The sequence below is a fragment of the Larus michahellis genome, chromosome Z, assembly GCF_964199755.1.
Source record: "Larus michahellis chromosome Z, bLarMic1.1, whole genome shotgun sequence".
Lineage (NCBI taxonomy): Eukaryota > Metazoa > Chordata > Aves > Charadriiformes > Laridae > Larus > Larus michahellis.
Genome location: NC_133930.1, coordinates 85,477,750 through 85,504,335, shown reverse-complemented (window position 1 = coordinate 85,504,335; position 26,586 = coordinate 85,477,750). Strand labels below are relative to the sequence as shown.

The 26,586-nt window shown below is 47.3% G+C and overlaps 1 protein-coding gene across 6 annotated transcripts in view; it reads left to right on the top strand.

Moving 5' to 3' along the window:
* Nucleotides 1–24,144, top strand: part of ARB2A (ARB2 cotranscriptional regulator A) — a 273,033-nt gene extending 248,889 nt beyond the window's left edge. For 3 of the 6 annotated variants that reach the window (XM_074570302.1, XM_074570305.1, XM_074570304.1), the window contains exon 11: nt 22,112–24,144. In XM_074570302.1, coding sequence (XP_074426403.1) covers nt 22,112–22,254 — 143 coding nt within the window. In that variant the 3' untranslated portion in view covers nt 22,255–24,144. The remainder of the gene's footprint in view (nt 1–22,111) is intronic. The other 3 variants (XM_074570306.1, XM_074570307.1, XM_074570308.1) reach the window with 1 other exon arrangement.
* Nucleotides 24,145–26,586: the final 2,442 nt, after the last annotated feature.

The following is a 26,586-nucleotide window of genomic DNA, read 5'->3' as shown; positions in this document are numbered from 1 at the left end:
TATCTCAAAGACAAAACCAAGTTGTGTGTATGACGTAAAGTTAAAAGCAGGCAGGTTTTCGGATGGGCTTAACGTCCGTTCGTGCGCAGTGGCGCGCCTGGTTTGTGTTCGCAGGCGCCGTCATTTATGAGTGCAAATAAGTAAATATGCTACAAATTATGTATGCACTTAAACTGCATGACATTTAAAAATTTGCATGCTATTTGCATGACATTTAAAATCTGATCCCGACGGAGCAGGCCCCGCTCCCCGGTGGGGAGAAACAAGCCGGGGAGGTCATCGAGCGAAAATGACTTTCGGCAACTTTCCCCACTCGGAATGGGACCGTGGCAAAAGAGGAGAAAACGGCTGCACGCGATTTTGTGCTTTCTGTTAACGTATCATTAATTAACGGCAGACACCTCTCGTGCAGTCTTAGAGGTGAGCCGCCTTACTACTTTTTAAGCAGCCACACTTCACACTCATGCCACTTAATGGCACAAAGAAAGTTTTGTTGTTTATTATTATTATTATTTACAGAAGGCACAAAAAGCAACAGCAAAACTAATGTAATGTCACAAAGTCAGTGTTAACAGTAATTCTTACAGCTGTACATCTCACTGTTTTCCGGATTACTTTGCAAATAATAAATCAAATTCCTCCTCAAGGTGACATGTCAGTAATTTCAGATTTGATTAGCTTTATATGAAGGATGTTGATACATTTCTACATGAACTAATCTTTGATAGCTCAGCAGACTGACAACCTTAACACTTATAATGCCCCTTTGTGACAGTGTGGCACACTGAAATAATGTTAAGCTACTTAAATCTATAAAACCGTGGGGATTCTGGTTGGGGTACGGCTCAGCAAGCTTGACTTTGGCCTGTTCCTCCTAAGAGGATCTGGGACATGGAATTTTGCGGGTTTTATTTTTAATGTCGTAAATGCAAACAGATGGGAGTGAAGGGGAATATCTACATCATCCATTACCGTGCCCCTTAATTTCAAGCTTCCAGGTGAAGGAGGTAAATCCCAAGGGGTCCCAAGGACATTTGATGCCCAAGACTGTAGAGTTGTGAACCGTGCCACATGTAAAGGAAGGCAAAGAGCAGTGGTTTGGAGCACTGATACCTGATGTGGGATATTTCTCTGTTGGCTGGAGCTTTATGGAAGTGCCAGCTTTTCATCATTTCATAGTTAGAACATAGTTATTACAAATTCACGTCCCAAACGTTCCTCTTAGCAAAAGTGCCAGAGAAAAACAGATTTATGTTGCCACTTGTGTGATGATTTATCTTTATTTTCTTTGAGGAGGCTACGGGGGCGGGGGGACTATATGGTTTGCGAAGTTGGCAATTTTATTAAATGAAACAATTTCCCAGTATTTTGTTTTGAAAGAGGGAAAAGGCAAATTCTTTTAGTCTTGTTTTTATTCTGGCTTCAGATTTTTCACACTCTTGTTCACACTTTATCCGCATGAAGTAAGAATTAGTCTTATATCAGCATACATATCATGAGCCCTTTAAAGAAAACTCACTGTTACCTGCCTGTTACCTGAGAAGCCTGCCAAGTACTCTGCTATGCTTAATGACATTTCTTCAAATTTCGGGGAAGATATTTTGAAGGGGAAGAACATGCAAAACCCAAAAATACCACTAACGCGCAGTGACTGTTGCTCAGCAAACTCATTGGTGTCTAGTGCAGATTTGTCTTCCTGTAGTGGGTTACCTGCGCGGTTTCTAGCTCTAGAGAGTTAAATATACGGGATGTAGCTATTTAAGAAATAAACGTTTGTGCTAGTGCCTGGTTTGCATCCAGGACAAAGGGACTAAAGAGTTCTTGTCCTGAAAATCTGACCAATAACTGGAGAGTTTTTACCAAATACTTCAGAGGCTGATGGCACACCAGGGCACACTGTCTGTTAGGGCGAATGTGTATATGCCCACGGCGGGAGAGACAGCATTTTCCTTCCTTAGTGTCTCAGGAAATTACAAGGGTACAGGTAGACACGTGGGTTAAGAGTCTCAGCTGGAATAAATCAAGGTGCTATCACATTTTTACCAGTTGAGAGCCACTCAGAATTGGTATTTTGGCATTAGCAGTCTGGGTGCTGCGCAGAGCAAAGGCATGGCATCCTGTGGTGGCGAGCAAAGAACAGTGCCGTGGGGGTCTCCGGCAGCAGCCATCGCTGCCAGATCCAGGAGGGGTGTTGTGATACGGCACCAGTAAACAGAGCAGCAAACAGTAGTTGGTAATATTTAAAAGATATTGGCCATAAAACATGGCTAAGAGTGCGCAAGGTGCGTTGTGTTATCTGAACGGCGACATGATGCATGAGCAGTATAATTGTCGTAAATATGCTACCGAACGTGAATGTTTGTACAGGCGATTGCCTCTTTGGGCAGATTAATGCTTTTGTAATTTGCCTGACTTGTTACATACTTTGCGCGAGTATTAGGAACCCGCGTTTGAAACTGAGCCTTTTATGACTTGACTGGACTCAGCAGATTTTTCTGCATTTGAAATTGATCAATTAAATTGTTGTTGACTCTTGGGGTAATTGACTCTTGTTTGCTGCGGAGTGGCCTGTGGCAATGTCGCCCTTGCTTTTTATCTCATTCAGAGAATACTGTCACCTTAGCGCAGAAGCGTGCGTGCTAACAGCTGACGCCAGGAAAAGAAACAGCGAAACGGCGCGTGGTTGTTGTTCTGAAATAAGTAACTCATTATACGTCATGGCATCATACACCGTACGAAGTGAAAATTTAGTTCTTTCCTATAGGATTGTCATTAAAACTGCCATTGCTATGTTTATGATGTCATGTATGATTCTTCACACTGTTTTTTTCATTTCTTCATTTTCTTCTCTCCCTGTTTTGTCAACCAAACCTCAAAACATAAGTTACTGTTAGCTAAAGCCGTGGCAGCAAACTTCAGGGGTGAGTCTGCAGGTGCACGTGGTGTGATGACAGAATAATACTGGGTTTAGTGACCAGCCGTTCTTAGCTCCAAGAATGCACGACGTGTTCAAAGTTTTAACTGATTGATGTTTCCCACTACTCTGCACAGTGGCAGACCAGTCGAAGCCCATAGAGCAAATAGCGACAAAGTACAAACATTTTGTGTTTTATACTTCCGTGCTTCTACGGCTCCTTTCGTGCACCATTGGATTTGCAGAATTGTGGCTTTTGCATCCCCAGACTGAGCCAACCTGCGATGCCCGTCGGGACTGGCACGTCCAGCCCACCACGGCCGTTACTCAGCTTCTCTACTAGTTCAGATGCTAATGCTTCAACAATTTGTGGTGGGCCACCTTAGGGAAAAGTTGCAGCAAACCAGTTATTTTGGCTGGACGTGAGGTTTATTTTGAACAGGGAGGAGACTAGAATAACAGAACGCTATGAAACAAAGGTCACCCCACTTAAATGTCTACAGGTGGGATCCCGCTGGTGCACACAATATAATTAAGGGATTCATGATCTCTTCAAATTACTGCTGTCATCATCTCATGAAGGGATCAAATAACAGAAATACAAAGCTTTCAGTTGCCTTGTTGTGTACCTTGCTCATCTATTTTTCCATAATAAATTATTATTTCTGCATTACCTCTCATTCTTTATAGCAACCACAACAGCATCATGCAGCTCCAGCGGTCATGTCCCCATACAGACCTGCTATGATCTCAGGTTGAAATGACAGTTATCATCAGCCAGGTTAAGATAAAAATAGGAACTCGTAGGTTAGTAAATATGACTGACCATTAGAGGATGCTTTGCTCTGCTTCGGCTGATGGGAAGTTGGGTGACCTGGAAACTGTGGACATAAAAAAACACATAAGCGGAGTCTTCCCGCTGGCAAAGATCAGAGACGCATCTCGACTGTGAGCGACGCAGTGGTAAAAGATGCAGAGAGACTCCTGCCTGCTCCAAAAACACTCCTTGGAGCTTGGGAAATCCAGTAACATTTTCTCCCCTTGTGACATTAATTCCCTATTGATGTTCTTTAAAGTAGCCATTAGGTTTTGCTTTAAATACCCGTGTTTTTTTATCCCAACACTTAATTTCATTCACTACCCTCGTAATGGCCAATATGCACTTCATAGCATTGTACTACGTGAGTTACATTCTCCTTCGTTTACTCATTGTGCTGCATTATAAATGACATTATTTCACATTCTGCTGCAAAATCCCAGTCTCTTTGGACCAGCTCTCTCTACTCCCACCTAATATCTGCGGGTCAGTGGTGGAGCCTGGTGGAAAAAGGCATGAGTGATCCTCATGGGCAGCACCAAACTCGGAGCAATACAGGCAGAAGCTGTACCAGAGCAGCACCAACAAGCACGATCCCCCCTAGTTTGGCCCCTGAGCACTTACTAAACTGAGTGTCCTAACTTGTCCCTTCAGCGTGCGCTTCAAATATTCTCTTAATGTCATTTTCTGCGTGTAATTTGTTTCCTTTAACCATGGTAAGGAGAAGAAGGGAAGTTTTATCATGTGATGCTCTATTGCTGCAGTTCAGTTGCAGAGATGGAGATTTCAGATCCAGAGTCCGGGCTCAGACACTGGTGAAGTGAGGTACAGGAGCTGAGAGTACTAGAGCAGTAGATTATCACCCTCTTGATGAACCGCAGCCAAGGGACAATGGCAGACTAACCCAGTCGGTCAGTTTTGTCTTTGCTTGAGGAGGGCAAGCCTTCCACAAGGTTGCTCTCTGATGGTTTGGAAAGTTCCGTCCCCACCCCCGTCTCTGCATCCCATGCTCTTTTTGCAGCCAGTTTCCTCCTTTTCCACGTTTAATGGTCTTTCCTTCACCTACAGACCTGTTCCCATGATGGTCTTTTTGCACGGTCAATCCCCTCTTGGTCTACTCTTCCCGCTGCCCCCCCTCCCCCCAGGACTAGTTCTCCTCTCTCTCTATTTCCGTTAGGCTGCTTTTTAATTTTTTTCCCCTTTCTCCCCTCGTTTTGCCTGCATTTGGAGCCCAGGACAGAGCTGCCCACGCTCAGTTCCTGTGCCTGGTGCCACAATCGCCTGCAGCATCTGGGAGCAGCAGCTGAAAAAAAAAAAAAAAAGAAAAGTCTGGCTCAGCCCCGTCAGCCCTGGGCTGGAGTTTGCCCATTGCAAACAGCATCTTCAGAGGAGCCCTTGGCCAGTTCGTCTGCCAAAATTCTGAGTTCTCTGTGCTGAGCATATGCAAATGGGACTTTTCAAAGGCTTGTGACTAGGCAAAAGCTGGGTGGTTTTTCATGGGAACTGCAAAAGGACAACAGGGACCCTACCTTCCAAATTTCAAACTATTGCTGTGAAGAATAAAGACGCAGGAGATGCTCAGCAAAATTCTTGTAAGGCTTTCTTTTTCTTTTCTTTTCTTGCCTTTTTTTTTTTTCCCCAACAGGGGCAAAACATGTTTTTCCTCAATCTTATTTCCTGAAGTGACTAAATCCTTTTAGTTGAAACATAAAAAAATAATAATAATCAGCCTGAGGCAGAGACAGAGCATGGGAATTTTCATCCCAAATACTTAGCTTGGCAAAATTTATAAGCGTCTGAAAACAAGCCCTTTTAAAGGGCACTATTGAGATCCCCAACTACAGAGGACCTACTTGTGTTATTCACAAAAGTCAGATAAGAATATCTCCATGACCCATTTGGGAAGCTGAACCCAATTAAAAAGTATCTGCTTTTCGTATTTCAGAAATCCACATTAAGCAATGGGTGTCCTAGGGAAGAATTTGGTTTTAGCACTTCTCAGGCCATACTAAAGCTGTTGCATCTATTTGATTTGCTAAACATGCCTGTCACATATTTATTTTATTAGTTTTGTTTGTTTGGTGTTTGGTTTTTTTTTTACTGAACCTCTTTTGTTTGAAACTTATTTTAAATACTTGCATGACCATTACAAGTCCAGCCTATCCAGCGCTGTGCAAGTTCAGCAGCACGATGCCTTCGAGGTGCATCCTTGATATCTCTTGGGCAGAAAATATGAAAATAACCACCGATTAAGTGGTTCTTCAATCAGACCAGTGGCAAAAACATTTCCCACCAGCAACCCTGCTGCCTCCAGCGCTGGGCCACCAACAGCAGAAGGACACGGAGCTGTTGGAGCAGGGCCAGAGGAGGCCCCGGAGATGCTGGGAGGGCTGGAGCCCCTCTGCTGTGGGGACAGGCTGAGAGAGCTGGGGGGGTTCAGCCTGGAGAAGAGAAGGCTCCGCGGAGACCTTCCAGCTCCTTCCAGTCCCTAAAGGGGCTCCAGGAAAGCTGGGGAGGGACTTTTTACAAGGGCATGTAGTGATAGGATGAGGAGTAATGGCTTCAAACTGAAAGAGGGGAGATTTAGATGAGATCTAAGGAAGAAATTCTTGGCTGTGAGGGTGGTGAGCCCCTGGCCCAGGTTGCCCAGAGAAGCTGTGGCTGCCCCATCCCTGGAGGGGTTCAAGGCCAGGTTGGACGGGGCTTGGAGCAACCTGGGCTGGTGGGAGGTGTCCCTGCCCAGGGCAGGGGGTGGCACTGGGTGGGCTTTGAAGTCCCTTCCAACCCCAACCATGCTGTGATTCTATGATTCTACCTGCTGTCCATGTGGCCTTGGGCAGGGTATCCTCCACTCCAGGGCTCTGTGCAGGTTTCTGCAGCTGCAGATGACACAGCCCCGGTGAGCAGGCTTCACGGCTCCTCTCCCAGCTGCGGTGGCCTGTCCTGGTCCTGCTTCGCTGAAGGCTTTTTGGCACAGATGCGAGTCCCATGGAAATGTGATACAGCTGTATTTTTGCCTTGGTGTGCGAGCTCTCTGCCGGGAGAAGAGGTAAATCTTCTCTCCAGGACCCATTCCTCCTAGACGCTTCCTCCTTGTCCTCCCCGGATGCCCAGATGCACAGACCTCAGCACGGGGTGAAGTTCCCTGAGCTGCTGGGCTGCTGGTTTCCCCAACTTCATGAAGGAGAGACCCGCGCGGGAGCAAACCCCCAATTTACCATGTCCTGTCCCCTTGGTTCGCCGTCCTCCCTTGCTCGGAGGCAGTCTCATAGGCTTTTGGTGTGTCTGAAAGCTGGAAACCTGGAAAAACATGGAAAAGCAATACTGCAACATCTGAAAACTTGGAATATTTGCACTGTTAAATCTCTGCAGGGTTCCTGTGGAAAGTAACGGTCACGGCTACAGAGGTACCAATGCAAAAAGCTTGTGTAATGTTGGTTCTGGAGCTGAAAAACATGGTGAAACAGATGGGGATGTTGTTGACTGCAAGTTCTTTGCTTTTTAGTCAGCCATAGATTTTCTCTTTTCACAACAAACCGGGGGAAAAAAAATGTTTTCTTAATTTAATACGGCAATATATTGTGGTTGTAACATTTCATTTATCCCTAGACTAACGGGGAATGTGCTATATGTGTTCCAGCCACAGTGCAAGTTTTCCTCAAGTGCTTATATATGAGCTCCCCTCTAACTTTCCCTCTACAGGAGACTGAGTTTTCATATTAACTCGTTGCAGGATCTTTTATGAGCAGCGACTGTCAAACTGTGCTTGTCTGTGCATTTGTGCATGCTGATATTGCTCTCATTTAGGCTAACTTCAGCTCCCACCTCGATCTTGCTTTTCCCCATGCAGTTTTTCCCCTAATATATCAACAGTTTGTTTTTAAACTTGTTTTGGAAAAAAAAAAAGAAAAAAAAAACCCAACCTACAGTGTTTTAGACAAACCAAGCCAAATTGGAGCAATAAGTATTAAAAGATATGCACGGGGCACAAACAAAAGAATTCCCCAAATGTATTTAAGTGATTTTCTTCCTGCTTTTTTAATATAATATTTGTGGGCCAACTGTGGCAAAAACTGATAATTTTAATGCAAGATGACATAATTCCAGTTCAGTGATTCTTCAGAGAGAAATTACCCCAACAACTTCTTTCCATTTTGTTCTAATTTTATGAAAAAAAACCTTGAGATTCTCGGTGTAAAGAAAAGAAAACAATTTGAATCACCAAGTTTTGCAACTCATTTAAATGTTTCATTTCTCTTCCACTTCCAAATGTACTTTCCTGGCAGGTTCTTGCATTTCCATCTCCAGCTCCCAAGATTTACCATCTTTTTAGCTGGAGAGACTAAGGTTTTCCTCAGAACCCACTAAATGCTTGGCAAAAGATCTCTGCCATGACACAAGGGATCTTGCTTGCTTTTTCTGGGAGCTCCGCAGCCTGACTTAGCAGCGCTGATTCTGCTGGAAGACCCCACGTGGAAAGACCGGTTGTTAGTCCAGGACTGTATTTTGAAATTGGAATTGCCTTTGGAAATGCACCAAGGTCATCGAGCTTCCTTGTTTCCCGTCTTTGGGTGTTTGGGTGTTTTTTTTAATCTATGCCTGGTAGGGAAATCAGAAATTGTTTCTTCAAGATTGAGATGAAGGTGCTGGTTTGGAGCTTGATGGTATTTTTATTTTTTTTTAAAGGGTAATAGTGATTCAGTCCCTATTTTGGAATAAATGTGGTCTCCCAAATGAGGCTTACTTAATTATCACCGTGGTTAAGTGAAATAGTTAAAAAGTTTGCAGCTCTGCAATTGGATGATTAAAACTGGATTAGCAGAGACACCCTGATCTCGGGGCTGCTTTCTGTCCAGTTGTGCTTTTGCGGATACAAGGCAGGGCCTGTTCTGCAGTTCCCCCAGGAGAAACCCCTCATTGTCGCTCACCCACTGGTTCCTGGGTCCTACGAGCCTTCTCCATCTGCAGCTCGGCAATGGGGTCCCACCAGTCTGGCGTGCAAACCCACTGTGATCATCCCCTGCTCTTACGGTTTGGTTTGGTTAGGGTTGGGGTTTTTTTTTCCCCCTCATTGTGAACTTAATATTTCCCTTCACGCTCATCCCAGACTTTGGAGTTCTCCCTCCTGCTGGTGGCAGACCCACCTCCCACGCTCACGCTCCAGTGTCTGGCTCCGTAGACGGGGATGTCAGGCAGGGCGCTGGCAGAGGTCAATGCAACCCAATGCCCAACGTTGAGGAGACACCCTCACCTTGCCAGCCTTACGGCTGCCTTCAGCTCTGCCCGCGCCATGCCAGGCTTCATCGCCACCTACCTGCCCCACCATCAGGTGTCTCCAACCCATCGCTCTGTGGCTGGCTTGTCACCCATGTGTCCCAAATGTCACCCGTGAATGAGTTTTGGTGATGTTCTTCAAGGGTGGGAAGCGAGGCACGTGCAGGAAGGGACATGTTGAGCTCTTCCAGACAAAGCGGCCGTTTGCTGCAGCAAGGAGGAGGGTTAAGCAGGGAGCGGAACGCAGCTTTATGGTCATTAATCTCAAACGCTCCCTCTAATGACATCTCTGAGGTTAAGTCGCAGGAAGTGTGATATTATTCAGCTTAGTTAAATTCAGTGTAATTCACATCTGCAAAGCCTTGGCGAATTAGTGTTTAGTCTTAAATTGCTGGTTTCCCTGATATGGGAGCTTCAGAGTATCCTGCATTAAGTCCTGATGTGTTATGAATTAGGGTGCAGAAGCCTGAAACCCGCACGACGCGCCAAAAAAACTCCAGTTTCTGAGTAGTTCCGAGGTGAATATGCAATTAATTTAGTTTGCGACACTAAGCAGCTGGGATGGCAAGCTTACAAAGAATTATTTCCCCCTTTATTTTCTCTCCCAGCGTAGATGCTGGGAACGGCTGCTGGACACGGGCCCTTTTGCAGAGCCGTGTTTATGAGCCGCGGTGTTTGCCCGGCGCAGCTGATCCTTGCCGCACACTTCACCTCATCGGGCTGTAATAGGTGCAGACCCGTATTGATTACCGTGACTTGCAGGGGAGAAAAAATCTTTGCGCTTCAGATTGGGTATAAATTATAAATAGCGTCTCCAAAGGCTGTGAGTTACAGAAATGGCATTCTTCTGAGACAGCCGCATGTAAAGCTGTTGTTGTAGATGTTATTAACTTTATGATTGCAGCACAGGTGTACTTGACCCGCAACAATGATCATTGTCCATAAAATCCTGCGGTCTGGGTTCAATCACCTGCCTTCTTCAAGAATGTTCATTAGCAACGACCAGCGAAGGTCACGCTAATAAAAGAAGGTTAACGCTCACTATATCAGTGTAAATTCACTGGTGAAACAGCACTGTCTTCTTGCCGTCTTTCTCACTAATGCAGCTATGCAGACTCCTGGAAGTGGGTCATATAGGTCTTCGGTGTGCCGGGTGTTATGTCTATGTGTAAGTACGTATTTGTGTACATACATACCCAGCAGCCAGTGACAAGCAAACGAGAAAAACGTAACTGGTATGGGCTAGCCATAAATGACCGACTGCAAGTGCACGAGGGTTATTGGCACCTCAAGTTCACACATTTTTTTGCAGTTTTTTTTTTACCAGCAATTTTTTTGTAATTCCTTGACAATTAAAATTTTATCAAAATGGACAGTCTGTCAGTGGTTTCCAAAACTTTAATTTTGAACTCCATTTGTTACTCGGTGTTTGTATTCTGGTGGCCTACATCCATCTTCTGTGGCGTTTTACAAACTCAGACGTGTTTACTTTCCATGAAGTCACTAAAATATGTACTAAATTTCACATGAAACTGTCATTCTCACCTAGAAGATTGACTACTCATTTCTCTTACCACTCAGGGCTGCATTTTCACGGATGTGTCCTCCTTTTCTGCCCTCACCACCACACCTGGGTGGTAGATGCAGCTTGTGTCCAGGCTTTTTAAATACCTGCCAAAGCCAGATCTGGGACTTTCTTGTCCTGTTAAGAAAGAAGAAAATGTGGAGAGGGAAGATGTGGTTGGTGGGCTACTGCCAGCAACTGGAAGACTAAAATGTTGGTGAGGAGAGACTGGATGGACGCAGTAGCATTGAGGTGGAGGAGGTCTTGGTGAGACAGGGGTGAAGAAAAGTCGGGAAAAGGGAGAAACTGATGGACCATGAGGACAAGAGAGCTGGAGTGGGTGGGGGGATGGATGAGATGCAACAGGATCAGGGGCAGGTGGTGGGCAAGGATTCAAGAAGAGCTGCAAGGTGGGCAAGTTGTGGGGGAGCAATTCAAAAGTAGATGTCCTGGAGAAGTAGATGTCCCAGGTGGAAGAAAAACAGGCAAGGAATGGGAAGAGACTTAGGGTAATGAAGCCTTGGGAAGGAGCGAAGAGGCCATTCCTCCCCCTGAAGCTTGCACACCTACTTACGATGGCAGGGGGGGCCTCTATCTGCCTGAGACCCGTGAAAGTATTTGCCGTGTCAAGCCCAAGGTGTTTCTGAGTGTGTACAGAAGTGTTGTAGTAATAAGACATAAGCTTTAAGGTCAAGAGCTGAGGTGTCTGAGCAGCTTAGACACCTTGCGGGGGTGGTGAGCAGCTGAATCCGGATTTTCAGGATCACTTGGGTTTAGGCTGCTAAGTTTCACTTCTCTTGATGTGGGGGGGTGCATCCTTTTTGGCAGCTGGTGGCACCTGGACCAAGCGTCCGGTGGGACCAGGGAAGCAGGAGGATGGATGGCCCTGTCTCTGCCCTTCCCTTTCGTGCAAGCCGCTTACGCCTCCTGTGGCTGCGGTCATCAGGAGAGGAGAACCAGGTGGAGCAAAGTGTTGCTCAGCTTTCCACCAGGAGCAAAGCCAGCATGGCAGAGGCAGCACCTGGCTTTTGGGTTTTTTTCGTCTTAGCCATCACAAAGTTATACTCTGAAGGAAAATCAGAGGGAACTGCCCTTCCCATGGCTGCTCCAGGGATACTGTGGACCAAAGGACCAGGCAGGAGATGGATGGGGCCAATGGCACGTTGGAAAGGCTGGTTTGGGTTTGTTTGGGATGGGGCCAGACAAAGGCAATAGTCATGAGATGAAGCAGACAGGTCGGTGAATACTGTCCTGCCTATGAAAGTACTCTGGGCTCATGTTGACTGTAATCTTTTGCCTCCACAGATATAAAAGGACACTATAACCCAAGCAGAAATTTCAGGGAAAAAATAAAAATTCCCTTTGAAATGTTCCTTATGCAGAAGATTATAAACATTTTCCACTGGGGGGGGGATGTTAATTTATTCACTAAAGGCTTATGATATATGAATTCGCATTCTTGCCGAAATATGAAAACACTGGGCGTTTGCTGCAGTGCTTCACGCCCCGTGCGCGTTCCCATTCCTTACACACGGGCTCGTTCCTGTCCCGGGAAGGACCTTCTTTACTTCCACAACTGCCTGTGTCGGCATCCACGCTGGCCTCCAAGCTCCGCTCGTGGCATGAAAGGGGAGAAAATTATATTCAGCGTCTTTACTTTGAAATTGCTTTATTTGCAAGTGCAAATCTTTGCTTATCCTGATAGTGATTAAGGGCCTTTCCCTGTTTTTATTAGGTGAGGTGTCTCTACCATCACGTAACGCAGGATCTTAAAGCGTTTCTGCCCTTCCTAGCTGCTCCGGGTGCAGGCGCTGCCATTTCCACGGCTCTGCCTTGGCTGATGTGTTTTTGGGAAGCGCCAAAGCCGTGTCGGTTCACCCTCACGCTGCTGGTACAGCTGTTCCTCCCGCCATTTACATAATTCCATTTGCTCGGTGGGTTTTACAAATCTGCGGTACTCTTCACTGAAGCAAGCTGACATCAGCGTTTCCTGAATTATTTCCAATAATTAATTCTCCATCCGGATTTTTGATGGCACGATTACTATTTAGGAACAAATAATCGTAAAACACAATGGCAGAGAGCAGCTATTTTCTAAGCGCCCTGTCTTTTCACTGGGCCGGTCCTGCCGTCATCAGTGACTCCACTTGCATAAGTTCGCAGAGCTCGCCAGCGAGGGGTACGCGTTAGATCTCTGCCCTATAAACACTGAAAAGCTGAGGGATTTGGGAATGAACTCATATTTTTAAATCATTCATCAATATTCCAGTTAAATTAACTCGCAGGTATTGCTGCGGTATGTTTTGAAGGTGTTTTAATGTATTTTCTAAATGCCGCGTGCTTGTTAGCGCTGGCAGCGTCGCTCGGCGGGCAGAGCTGGGGTCCGTCCCTGGTGCTGCCCCCGCTCTCGGCTGAGCATCCCGCTCTGCAAAATCACGGACACGATGACTTTTTCCCTCAGAAAAATCCGCTAGGTGTGCCCTTGCAAAGCAGCAGGGAGAAAGAGATGTAACTGGCTGCTTGTGTGCTGCTGTAGATCTGTCAACCTAAATTAGTATTTCCCAGGTTTATAACCTGTGGAAGCTTTGAAGCTTAAATACTTGTTTTTCAGCAGTCTCGCCCAAGAAGGCACGTGGTTGTGTGTTCTCTCGGGAAGCGTCGGGTTTTGAGCAGGTCAAAACTTCCTTTATTTGAAAGATAATTTTCCTTTCTCCTGGTTGAGAAAATTATGGTTTTCAAATGCTAAATACTTTATTTGTGCTCTTGGGTGCAATTTTGTAAAGATTTTTTTTTTCTGATTCATAATAGAAAAAAGTGCATCTACATTTAAAAAATTTAGTTAGCCCACTAATGTACATTATTCAAATGCTTCAGAGCTACTGTGATGGACCCTGCAAAACACAATCAACTTCACATGTTGCCTAAATAGAGCAAATAAAGTCACAGACTGTTAAAAGACAGAGCTGGATGCAAAGAACCTCATCTAATGAGTTAGCCTAATGACTAAAGGAGTCGTCTAATTTGTCCGCATTCCCTGGGGTGAGGTCAGCTATACCCATAATATTCCCGAGAGATGTTTGTCTAAACTATTCTTAACTTCCAGTGGTGAGATCCTGCACCTTCCATGGGTATGGTCTCACCCCAAAAACATCTTCGTAAGATGGAACCTGAATATCCCATCTTGCATTTGACAGGTAAAGAATTGTTATATTTGTCTTTAAATACAGGTAAAGGTGTAGTTGGAGATACAAATAGGTAGGTAGGTAAGTAGGTAGGTAGGTAGGTGGATGGATGGATGGATGGATGGATGGATGGATGGATGGATGGATGGATGGATAGATATGCAGATAAAGATATAGCTACACATAGAGATGTATGGATTAGAGAGAAATATACAGATATATGGATATAGATATAATTTCAGTCCTTGCCTACTTCTCTCTGCATGCTACACCATTTTAATATGAGTTTTTAAATCTATAGTTGTGTAGTATCAGGCACATCTATACGAGACCCTTCTTCAAGGGAATGGCTTGCTCTCCTGCAGGCACTCCCTGGGTTTGGAATCGCGATATGAGAGTGTTTGGTGTGGTCTGACTGAGCTGGGTGGGATGCTGCAACGCTGGCGGATCATCCCCCAAGCATCATGCGGCACTTCACCGGCAGCATGTATTCAGCAGCTTTGCCCCAAATTCAGCATCCTGTCCCCTCAAACTGGATCCCTGGGAAGCCTGACCTGAGTTTATGGAGTGTACCACCAGCTGGCTGTTTTCCTTGCTGCCTCTCACGGTGCAGATGTCCGGCAAGCGGGATGTCCACACGTGAGGATATCCACACACGCCTGGTGTGAATCTGGGGGGCTCGCTGGTGTTTTTCGTGGCTTCCCTTTGCTTGGCAGTCCTCGAACAATGCCAGGGCGAAGGCTGCATTTGTACATCTTCGTCCTCGTGGTTGCCTGGGAAGAGACAGAGTCTTGCTCTCCAGTATTCCAGGGCTCCGGATCCGGCCCCAGCATCTGCTCTTTTTTGCCTGTCCCCATGGCCACCGGTCTCATGGTGTTCGTTGCACAGATAACAGCAGATCTACGTGGGTTTCCCCCTTTGCCCCTACTCCTGCCCTTTTGCAAAAGACTTTTTTGTGAAATTTTGCACCCAAGGACACATTTTCTTGCCAGGACTGGTCACCCCAGAGCAGCAGTTCAGACCAGACCAGCCCGAGATCCTGTAACTCTTCCGTCTCTTGAAAAGCTAGTTAATCAGCCTGCGTTTTTAACTCTTTGTGATTTCTTCCTTTTTTTTTAAGGGAGGAACCCCTTGAAATTGCAGTTGTGTGCGATTTGTTTTACTGTGACTGTTCCCATTGGTGTTAACAGCACTTCTGTCCTGGATGCAGGGCACTGCCTGGTTCTTACCGGGAAGGCTCTATAGCTCTTTGATATCTCCTTTTTTTTTTCCTATTTTCATATATATGCAAAAGAAAATGACTTGACTTTTGGTGACCCAAAAAATGACCTGATTTTTGGTCACCTGTGCTCAGGAGGGAACGACCTTACAAGTTTCACTTGTTCGGCCAGTTAGCGCGCAGAGGAGCAAACAAATGACCTGGGCTCATGGGGTGGCCCTTAATAGTTAATGAAGAGTGGTGAAAAACGACGGCTGTGTTAGCCTCCTGTCTTGCTCCTGCTTTGCGCTGAGCTTTTGCGTGAATCTTTGCATCTGTTGCTCGTGGGGCAAGAGGAATTCTGTAAGTATTTTGTTGCCTTTTTCAACCACTTGCTTCTCGTGGGTAGTTTGTGTGTTGCGAGCGAGGAGTGGGAAGAAAGCTGATTACAAGTATTGGAGTTCAGAGGTAATCTTTGTTCTGGGTTGGCGGGATGCTTGTTGCTCTGTTTCCATCATCCAGCTAAAGATATTAGAGATAATAAGTGTCCAACGAAAATAAACAGTGGTCTGTGTCGCAGGAGGTAATAACCAAGTATAAAAGATCTTTAGTCTGTGTAGTCTATTCTCTAGCATTGCCACAAAGGTTCCCACAATTTTCCTTGGATGCATATTGCATCTAAACCAGCTTACTGCATGTCTAAGCCTACAAGCTTAGAAGCTGTGTTTCATTTCTTCAGATTTCTCTGGTTCTTCCCTCTTGGCTCCTCTGAAGAATTCATTTCCCTACGCCGTTGGTTTTAGATTATTATCATGCCCATGACGCCACAAACTATTACTTCTCAGCCAAACTAAACACACCAAGGTTTGGGGCTTGGTTTGGGGTTTTTTTAATGTCCCCTCAGAAATCTCTTCTTCCATGTCATTAATTGGTGTATGGCTTGTCTCTTAATTTCGCCTAAGCTTTTAACCTTTCTTTACCATTGCGATAGAAGCTCTTAAGGTCGTTGGTTCTCAAAGCTCTTGAGCTGGTGGACTCCTTCCCAATTTTTCCTGAAGCTCTCATCCTTTCTCTCAGAAGTATTTAGTGATTTTAAGCAAGGTGTATTTTTTTTAATCTCTTTTTTCCTTAGCTTTACTGATGAAGCTCTGAGAGCTTCTTCTGTTTTGGGGGTTGAAACCTGGAGGTTTACATCAACGGAGTAAAGTAGTTGCAACAGGCACAATAATTCCTTCCTGTGTGGATCCATAGGATCCCGAAATTGTAAATGGAGAAACCTTATGAATTAAAATGAATTAAAAATAGTTCTGTCATTCTTGATAATGTCTGATGGTTAAAAAAAAAGAAGTTAAATTCCTGTTTAGAAAAAACTCTGTGATACAGGAGTCATTTAATAGCATCCAGAAAGACGGGTGCAGCAGAGGCAGGACGTATCTTTTTCTCACACATAAATGCATATTTGAGCTTATCATTACGCTACTACAGAGTTACAGAATTACATACCTAAGAATTGGAGTCTTATATGAAGACTTTAATGCATGCGTGTATGGATAGTGTGAGAAAGAAAGAAATTTCCATTGATTCATAACTTTCAAGAGGAAAAATCCTTTCTGAAAGGCGTATCGCACTCATGCTCCCAGGTCAGAAGGGGTTGGCTTATTTGTTCATTTATTTGTAAAGGAAGAATGAACTGTGTTGCTTCTCAGTGTTATGAAAATAACGATAAAGTTTAGTCGGTTTAGTAAGTTTTAAAGTGCTTCTCTTCGTGCGAATGCCCTCCTCCGCAAAAGGCTGCGTTTCACCCTTTGAACCATTCAAACCAGGTTTTGGTGGGGCTTAGGGCCTCTTGTGGTGGTGTGGCTTAAACCGTAAATGTTAAAGCAACGGCTGCCAGTGTTTGGGGATGAGATTGCAAAGCAAACGTGGACCGTGACCGGGGAGCAGGAGGAACGGAGCCGGCTCTGGCTGAAATCGATGGAAAACTCTCTGCTGAGCCAGACCCTAAACCCCGAGGCACAGAGCACCCTTAATTCATGTTGAAGCCCGCGCTGTTTCGAGACGAGAGGAGCGGACCCGAGGTCAAGCCCTGCAGGCTAATGTCTGTGGAGAAACTTTTCAACCTGGAAAACTTTTTTTTCCCCAGCAGAAAATATCCCGGCGCGGAGGGGCATACGGAGATCTCTCCCGGCTCCAGCGCAGCATGGGAAACCTTTGTCCCACACATCTTGTAAACGCGGCGGGGGGCCACCATTGTGCTGAGCATCTTCTGAGCACCGCGGGAGGAGGCTTTTGTCTGGCGCAGTGGGCAGGCGCCGTAGGAGGCCACCTTTGTCCCACGCAGCCAGTAATCGCTGTGCCAGAGGGAAGGATGGGGATTGCAGATATCCTTCCCTCCGCCGCCGGAGGAGTTCGGTGGCCTGCCTGGGAGAAGAGACGGTTTTCCCGAGTGGGACTGGAAAGGGGAGGTGGCCAAAACGCCTTTGCGCGCCTGGGCGCACATGGCCACTGGCATCGCTCGCCAGGTCGCCCCTGCCGGCACCGACCCCAGTTCCGATCTTTGCTTTTCCCCTTCTCTGTTTTTCCTACCCAGGTAGGCTGCCCTTTTTTTTAATGGTTATTTCTCTGTCCCCTTCTTACGTTTGCTCTGTCTCTTATTCGATATATCACCTGCTAATTGATATAATTAACTAATAAGCGCTCTCATTATTCTTTCAAATCACTGATAACCATGTTTAAAAGACTTGAGCCCTAACACCAATCCCTCTGGGACTTCATAGGTACATTTTCAACCCCATATCATTCTTGAGCGCTCTAGGCACTTCCCAAGAAGTGCACTGGCGCCCGTTTCCAAGATGGGCTGAGATACTGTCCGTCATCGCGTAGATGCAGATTTATGCCTTTCTTCAGCTGAAATGTAGTGAACGTGATGAACCGTGATGCTGTTACGGACTTCGCGGTGCTAGTTGCAGGGGGCAGAGTCCTCCCAAAGCAGGAGGAACAGTGGTGAGATGAGTTGAGATGAGATGACCTCGCCTGCGGAGATGCCACCTGCGCTGTGGGTGCTGGTGGACCTGCTGCACGTGGTTGGAGCCAGCACGGGTACGGCACCACAGGGTTGGGAGCTGCATTACCCTAAATCTCAAGTGTTGTGAGGTCTCCTCGGCTGGGGGGAAGCGACTCATTTGCAAACAAGAAGTAAGGGCGACCGCAGCCCGTTAGAGCAGTGAAGGTCATACTTGGTTGTCAGTGATTCCCCAGGTTCCCACTGCCCCCGAGTTGCCTGGTTGACCTCTGCAGAAAGACACGGCAGTGGATAAATCTCTTGCCTGCTGATTTTTGTGATTCAGTAAAGTGGTCAAGTTTGTTTTTTACCTGTTCTTGTCAAATCCAAGCCTGTTCTGTTCGAAGGCTCTTGTTGCCCTAAAGGCGCTTGTGATTTTTTTTAACGTTGATCTCTTACTTTGTGACTATTCAAAGGTAAATTTTACATGCAGTAGTTTCAATTAATCCTCCTTTTCTCAAATTAGCATTGTTTTTCTTCCCACCCCCACCCCAGTCCTCTGGTGCCTACCTGATTGTGCATGAATTCTCAGAAATAATTGCCAGTAGTTCAGCAAGTTCATTAACTGATTCCCTGAAGACCCTCCGATGCATGTCATCCAGACCTGATGATTTGTATATTAAATTTTCGCAAGTATTCCCTCACCTGATTTTTATTTTTTTGTATCAACAACTGTATTGGCAAGTCTTCATCATTTCTAATTGTCAATACCTCTTTGTGGTGGTGGGCAAATTGATTCTGAAACTTGTCCACCGTTTTACAGTCGTTATTCGTTTCACCTCACGCGTTATTGGATCCACCTTCTCTTTGGGGCTCCTTTCCAGTGACATTCTGTACATGTTAAAATATACATCCAGTTCTCCCTGCCCCTTTCTGCACTAGCGACTGGGAGGTCACTCTGCTTTTATCGCATTTTCCTTTGTGGGGCTGTGAGCCGGGGTGGGGGGGGGGGGGGGCTGATTTTTTTTCTTCTGAGACTGTAGCCTTGGCATATTTTAGGATGTTCTAGCTGTCTCCCACACTCAACGAGTTTTATATGTCTTTTCATTGCAACATGCTCCTAAGATTTTTCAAAGAATTAGTGTCTGAAATCACTATACGTTGTGTGACAACCATCGCTTAATATGGTATATTGAATTGTGCAGTTTATCATCACAGTCGTTGAAATTAATGAGAGCTAAGGGTATATATAACTTAGAGGACCTTGGCTTTAGTACAACTGCCTCTTATTATCCAACTCGCACCAAATGATTCTTTCTATCAAAAAATAGGTGGCTGCTCGTGCATTTAATTTAGATTTGTCTACTACTAAATACACGAGGTTCGTCTACCACTAAATACGCAACTGAGATTGCAGTTGTCAATGATGTTTTTCCTCTGGTGAAAACCTTATGACCAAATCTGTCATCACCCTTAGGACATAACTCCTCTTGCTTCTGTCTAATTTTCCCAGCCTCTGGTATATAAATCATAAATGCACAGTCTGCGCAGTGTTAAATTTTTAGGGCTCTCCCTTTAGTAGTAGCTGAGTGTAAGGACAGAATTTGACCTTTAAATGACTATAAAGGGCCAAGGCAGATACTTGGCAAGCTTTTCTTATTGCAATATTAATCAAGCAAAGAATCATCATAATCCTGGAAACTAAATAGCCATTGTAGTGATTTTATCACCAGGGAAATTGTTCATCTGTCAGTAAGATTGTTACTAGGAAAGGGAAAATAGGGAGTGTTAAAATTGCTTTAGACCGCTGAATCATTGAGTCCCTCTAGACTCAAAGCTTGAATTGTTTTTTGAGAGGGGTGGGTTGAGAGGGGTTGCTACAGGAAAGCTGTAGGTTAATCAGTTTCAGTAACACCAGTGAATGTAAGCCTGATCTCTCTTGAGGACGTGAGGAGGGTGCATGGGAGAAGGCAGCACGGAGAAAGGGACGGGGAGGCTTCAGAAACTTATTGTTTTGTCATTTTTTGTTTCTGGATGGCCCTTTCACAGAGGAGGAAGGTTGTTGATAAAAAGAAAAAAAGAAAGAACAGGGGGAAAAAAACAGCATAATGTTCGCTGCCTATATTTTCATCTAATTTAATCCAGTGGATATTAATGAGGATGAATACGACCAAGACAGAAGCAGACGGATGCAGGCAGGCATGAGTGACAGAGACATGTTTGCGTGGAAAGTGTCCTCGTAGGACCCAGAAAGCCACATGGGATGACGTTTCGCCTCTTGGGCCTCAATGTGATGTTCCCATGCGCCATGGTACGGGTGTGTGAGGAGACCTCCCTGTGCCGAAGTGTCCTTGAAGTGTGCTAGGACAGCCTGTCCCTCTATAAAACCAGCTTCAGCAGGTGACATCTCTGCTGGTGTCATTGCATGGTAGCAGTGGGCAATCGTAGCATGGCCAACCATGCCGTAACCTGAGGGATGGGTCTGTAAGGCTGTGGGTTGTGCTGGAAGGGGAGCTTTATCCTTCTGCTGTGGTGGGACACCTCTGCGTATGGGATGACCCCAAGATGGGGAACAAGTGTTGGGAAGCATGGCTAGGGTTGGCTCTTGTAGAGGATGGGGTAGGTGGTCTGCATTGAAAGCCACCTGCAAGACGTGATGGGCTGCCTCCCAGCAAAGAGGGTTTGCACAAAGATAGGTGAATTTTGAGATGGAAACTGTTTGTGTAAAAGGTGCCCCTGGGAAATTTGTGTAAGGTGTCGTGAATCATCTCCATACAACGGACGTGGAGAGGAGGGGGAAATCTGTGTGTGCATGTGACGTGGGTCGTCTTTGTACAGAAACGTCTCTTTGTGTGGGAAGTGGTGTCTTTCTGCAGAGGGCTTTTTTGGAGGAGCTTGTCTGATGGCTGCCTTTGAGGGAGCGGGGGAGGGCAACGTGAGGGGTCACGCCTCCATCAAAGACTTTCTGGAGGGGACAGCATGTGTGGAGCCACCAAGGATGCGCCAAGGATGGGTACATGGGGGTGAGGGTCCTGGTGAGGGTGTGAAGCTGGGTGTGCGGGCGTCACTGTGCCAGAGCATCCCTCCAGGGCGGCTGCCCCGCATCCCCGGGGACTGTCGGCCGCCCCACGTCCCTCAGGGACCATCGTCCACCCCACGCGGCATCCCTCTCTGCCAGGCAGGACACGGCCACTGTGTCCTTCATTGTTGTCACCCCCAGATTGTGATACTGTCACAAAACTGTTGCTAGGCAACAAATGTGGTTACCGGGTCTCAGCGAATAGCTGAAGGGGAAAGCGAAGTGTTGCACCATTGTAGAGTAACCATAGCAATGACCTACTATTACAGACTAAAGAATTATCATTAACAATGTTAAAGTATCAAACGGAGGCCCAGGATCTGGAGACTTCCAGGCAGCATCTCCGCATAACTGGGTTACCCAGGAAGAGGTCCCAACTCTTCACAGCCCTTGGCTCCCTCTCTCCATCGTCTTGGTTCTGCTCTGGGGGTAGTTGTGGTGGTTTGTTTGGGTTTTTTTTTGTTTAAATACAGCAAACGTGCAGCGCACTGAAGGAGACACTTGTGCCCACCAAAAAAAAAAAAAAGAGATAAGGGTGAATCTGAGTGCAGGGGGAAGAGATAAGCAGGAAGGATACACTTTCCTCCTTCAATGTTGTGTATGGGCGTGTTGGGAAGGGATGCAGGAAGGATGCCTTCGGGATGCATCAGTTGTGGTTCAGATCGGGTGTTCTCTTTCGGTTAAAAATCATATAGCCAGCTAAAAACAATGTAAAATGAAAAAGAAATACAACATTCACCAGCTCTGAAAAGCAGACACCGTTTTTCACAAGGTAGGCCGGGCAGGTGAAGTGCTTTAGCGAAGCTTTGCTTATCAGGGTGCTTTGGGGTCTCACTTTCCCAGGCCCAAGACACATTCAGGGTCTGTGCTCTGTGCTCTGGCTGCCCATGCGTGTGTGTGTGTGTTTTGGGAGGGGGTTGTTCCTGCCCGGCTGCCCCCCAGCTCAGCAGCAGGGCAGCCCTGACCCCCCCAGGCTCCCCCTGGGATGGTGGTTGCGTGTCTTCCCCAGGTTCTGCATGAACACCCCTGGGAGCGGGTGCGTTAACGGCCCCCAGTCAGACTGTCACCTTTGTGTTTCACAGGTACAGAGCGCCATGAGCTGACTTCCTGGAAGAGTTTTCCATCCATTTTCAAGTTCTTCAGCGAGGCGATGGAGGCAAAGAACAGCTCGGTGAAACCAACCCCAACGCGGCGCTCCAACAGGATAAAATACGAAGAATTGTAAAAGGGGAGGGGCGGGGGGGGGAACAAAACATAAAAAAAAACCCAAACCAACACCACCACCAAGCTCTTCGCTGCTTGTTTCTGCAAGCAGTCTCCCAGCCCCTCATTAGATTGTTTTCTTCCTAGAGCACAGGGTCGTGATGTATACATCTAAATAGCGTTTTGCATTATTTCTAGATGAGTGCAACTGTCAAAGCAATATGGGTTCACTGGTTGTGCTTCCTGTGGGCTGTAACTTGGATTTCGTGCTGCCCATCAGCGCGCAGATTAAGGCTGACAGTGGTACTGCACAGTGCAGCATGGTGCAGCTCTAATTGCCCTGACATAGCCCTGCACCAAGGCGATGCCAGAATTTAACAGCTTTGTCGTGGTCCTATCGCCTGCAGGATTTTTTGCTGCTTCCTTCTATTTGGAGACAGAACAAAACAAGAAGTACTCTTTTCTGAAAGACCACTCCAACTCAGAAGTGCTAACCAGCCTGTGATTTTACACCCAGCAGCCTTCTCTTTCTCTGGGACCAAGTGGGATCAACTCTTGACTCTCTTTTTCTGCTGGTAGGAGGGTCCAAGCAGTTTGGTCCAGATTTACAGGAAAGCCCCTTTGTTGTAGAGATTTTCTCCTCCTGCCAGATCAATGGCATTATCTGTAGATCTTCTCTTCCTTTTGAAAGCTCCACTTAAAAAATGCCTATTCACTAACTGGCTGGATCACACTGTGAAATATGACAGCAAAAAAAAAAAAAAAAAAAAAAAGAGAGACACATTGCACATTTTCCTGTTTATTTTTAAATGCAAAGAAAGATGCTTCCGTTTTCATACGCCGGGTTTGTAAGGACTTGCCATCCCGTGGTTATTCCCCTTTTTCCCTAAGCTCACGGGTTCATTGCCGCTTTCCCAGGCGCTGGGACGGCGGGGTGCAGCCCCCCCCCTGCATGGGGACCCCCTCGCCACGCGTGGGGCGGGGGTGGGGGATGTGGCTGTAGCCACCACCGTCGCTGTCGGCAGCTTTTCTCTGCTAAAACGTCTGATAAGCGACAAGATGTGCCTGATAGCGTGCCCGGCGAGCGAGCGCGCTAATTAAGCTCCTTTAGTGTTGATGATGCGAAATTAAAGTCATCTCTTCTTCAATGGCCGTGCCCGCCTCGCCTCTGATGCCGTTAGTGCCGAGGAGGCAACACTCGAACACACGGGTTTGGGACCCCCGTCCCACCACCCCCGCCGTGTAACGCTTCCCATCCCGCAGCTAGGGGCCGGGGATGCGGGGGGGGAGAGCGTTAAAACGAGGTGATGCCGTAGCCGGGGCACCCCGCTCCGTGGGGGGGCTGCCAGGGGTAAGCACGGCCGGGTTTGGGGCGAAATCCTCCGGTTGGGGGGCTCTCCATCCCTGCCTGCTCGTAGGGGCGGCAGGGTTTCCTTTCCCCGCCGCCCCCCCAGCTCCATCCACCTCTTCCCTTTCCAAGCATCGCCTCCCCCCCGCCAGCCTCCGGGCGGGGGTGGGGGTCAGGCCGTGCCTACGCGGAGGACAGCGCAAAATCCGCTCCCGGCGGTTTTTCTTCCCGGAGAGCAACCTGTTGCTGTGGGGGGGAGACGTCCGGGCTCCGGGAGAGGGTGGAGGGGGGGGGACGGGACGCACGAGGTGGAGTCTCCGGGGTGCCAAATGTCGCGGGAACGGATCTATTTTTTCAAGTGTCTCTGAGAAACGTAATGTACAAAAATTTCTACTGTAATGATTGCCCTTTTTTTTTTTTTTTTTTTAAGGCTTTTTCTTTACCGTGCCCCTGGCCCGGCTGGCGTTACCGCTTCTGTAGGGGGCTGTAAAGCACGGGGGGGGGCCTCGCCACGGGCATTGCTCCGCTTGCGCTGAACAAAAAATAAAGATGCTCTTTTCTTTCCTCCCTGCGCGCTTTGTGTCCCCCGCGCCCAGCTCCGCGGGAGCCGCGGTCCCTGGTGGGGAGCGGCAGCTCCCCCCGCCCTGGGAAAACACGCCGGGGGTGGGGGGAGGCGGGGGGCGGGTGTTGTTTGCAAACAGGACCCCGGCCTGGTTTGGGGAGAGGGGGAAAGGTGAGAGCTCCCCTCCCCCGGGACCCGGCCCACGCAGGACTGCTTGGGGGGAAGGGGGGGGGGGGGGCGAGGGTAGATGGGGCCGGGGTCCTCCGTGCCGCGGAGTGGGCTGCGTGTCCAGCCCCACCGGCCAGGGTCCCTCCCCCAACCCTTCCGCGGGAAGTCGCGCAAGGCAGCGCCGTCCCCTCTCCCTTTTAGCTAACCCTAAACACGGAGTACAAAAATTCACCCTGCGAGAGGGGTTCGACCGGTTCCTCGCGGAGAAGGACCTTTTTTTGAGGGGTGCGGGCGGAGGAGAAGGTTGGGGGGGGGGCGGGACACTGGGAGGCGGCATCCCCGCCCGCGGGGGCTGCGCGGGCTGCGGGAAGCGGGGAGCGCTCCAAGGGTCGCGGAGGAAGGCGTGGGAGCATCCCGGCGAGGACACGGTTTTTTCCACGTGTGGCACGGAAAGGTGACAACAGCGTCAGCCCTTAGAGCACACACCTGGGAGGGATGGGTGCTGGTTTAATCGATGCCTTGGGATATCGATGTGTTTTTGCGGACGCACGCCGCTGGTCCCTCACGCCGTGGTGTCTTGACACCAGCCTCCTCCCGTGCCATCACGGGGAAGCTCCGTGACATCCGACATCGTGCGACAGCCTGTGCCGTGGGTAACTTTGGGGCTGGGAGTCCAAAAGTGACCAAAAAAAAAAAAAGGGGGGGGGGAAAAACAACCCCCCCAAAAAAAACCAAACCCAAAACAACAAAACTGACCCTGGCATAGGATCTGCAGGAGAATCCCCCCGCTCCTCATGACCCGGAGGCTCATGGCCCGCCTGCCCAAAAGGTTTGCAAACCGGTGTGCGAGCAGAAATTGCCGCCGCTGGAGCGGTGGGCCAACGAGAGTGGTGTTTCCTCGCCAAGAGCGGGCAGCAGGAAAAATTGTTGGGCGAGGGAAACAGCCGGTGACCCCCAAACACAACAGGGCTGTGGAAAAAAAAAAAAATAGAGAGAGAGAGGGGAAAAAAAAAAAGCGAAGAAATCTCTCATCTGCATTGTGCATACATGGGTATGCGCTGGTTGCAGTCATCGCGGTGTGGTTCTCCCGGACTCAGTCAAAAGATGCTGCTGCTTTTCATGGGAACGCGCATTTTTCCTCTGTCCCCGAGAAACACCACTAATTGTTGTGTGTTTTCCTCCCCCCACCCCCACCCCATAGGAATTTCATTCAGAAGTACAAATGAAAAGTGTCACATCTATAAAACTGCGTGGAGCCACATATTGCACCGTCCTCCAGTCAGCCAAACCAAAAATAACCTGCCAAGAATGTGTACATCCATCGTACACCCGGGTAGAGCTGCATCTTACAGAGTTGAGGGATGCGTGTGTGTGTCTGTGCACACATTCGTGGGTATCTGGATCTCGCAGGGACGTGTGCGTGTGTGCGTGTGTGCGTGCGTGTGTGTGTGTGTGTGCGTGTGTGCGTGTGTGTGTGTTGCCCGCATTATGTTGACGTACTCGACAAAGTGTGAAAAATGTACTTCTCGGGAAACTTGGAAGGAGATGTCATTTATCATTGTACGATCATAATACCACAAATTTTCACTTTTCTGTTCCATTTTGGATTGCATGTGTTTGTGAGTATTTCACTAGATCAGTGACAGCTCTTTATTTGCATAATTATATGCTCTGGTCTGAAGAGAAAACTAACCCCCAAATTTCATGGGTCACCAAACTGCGACAATCAATGTTTTATCACGTATGCTAAGCAAAACCTAAGGAGCTATATGAAGTTTCTTGGGGAGTTTTTGCTCCTCAGAAAATTAAAGATTTTGTGCCTCTTGAATAGATGCAAAATCTTTCCAAGCTCTTTGTAACTGAATTCCGTTTGAAGGCAAAACTAGAGATTAGCTCGTAGATCTGGATTTCAGACCCACTAGCATTATTACTTCAAAGTGGATTCAGACAAGCAGCTTTACTGCATCTCTAAATTTCGCCGTCCTAAGTACTGTCATTTAAATCGTGGCAAAAAAAAAAAAAAAAAAAAAAGGTGGCCAAATGCGAAAAATGCAAACAATCGCCCCCTCTCTCATCAAGCCCGCAGTGACCAGTGGGTTTCATTTCACCCGTTACGAGAGCAGTTTTATTCTTTCTGTTGGGCGCTCCCCCCATCCCTCTGTATAAAGATATAGATATTGGGCATAAATAAGAAGAAAACCATCTCCCGAGATGCAGAATTTGTTCTGGTCCATCAGTTGCACAATAACCGCACGCTCCAGTTATGACACACACAC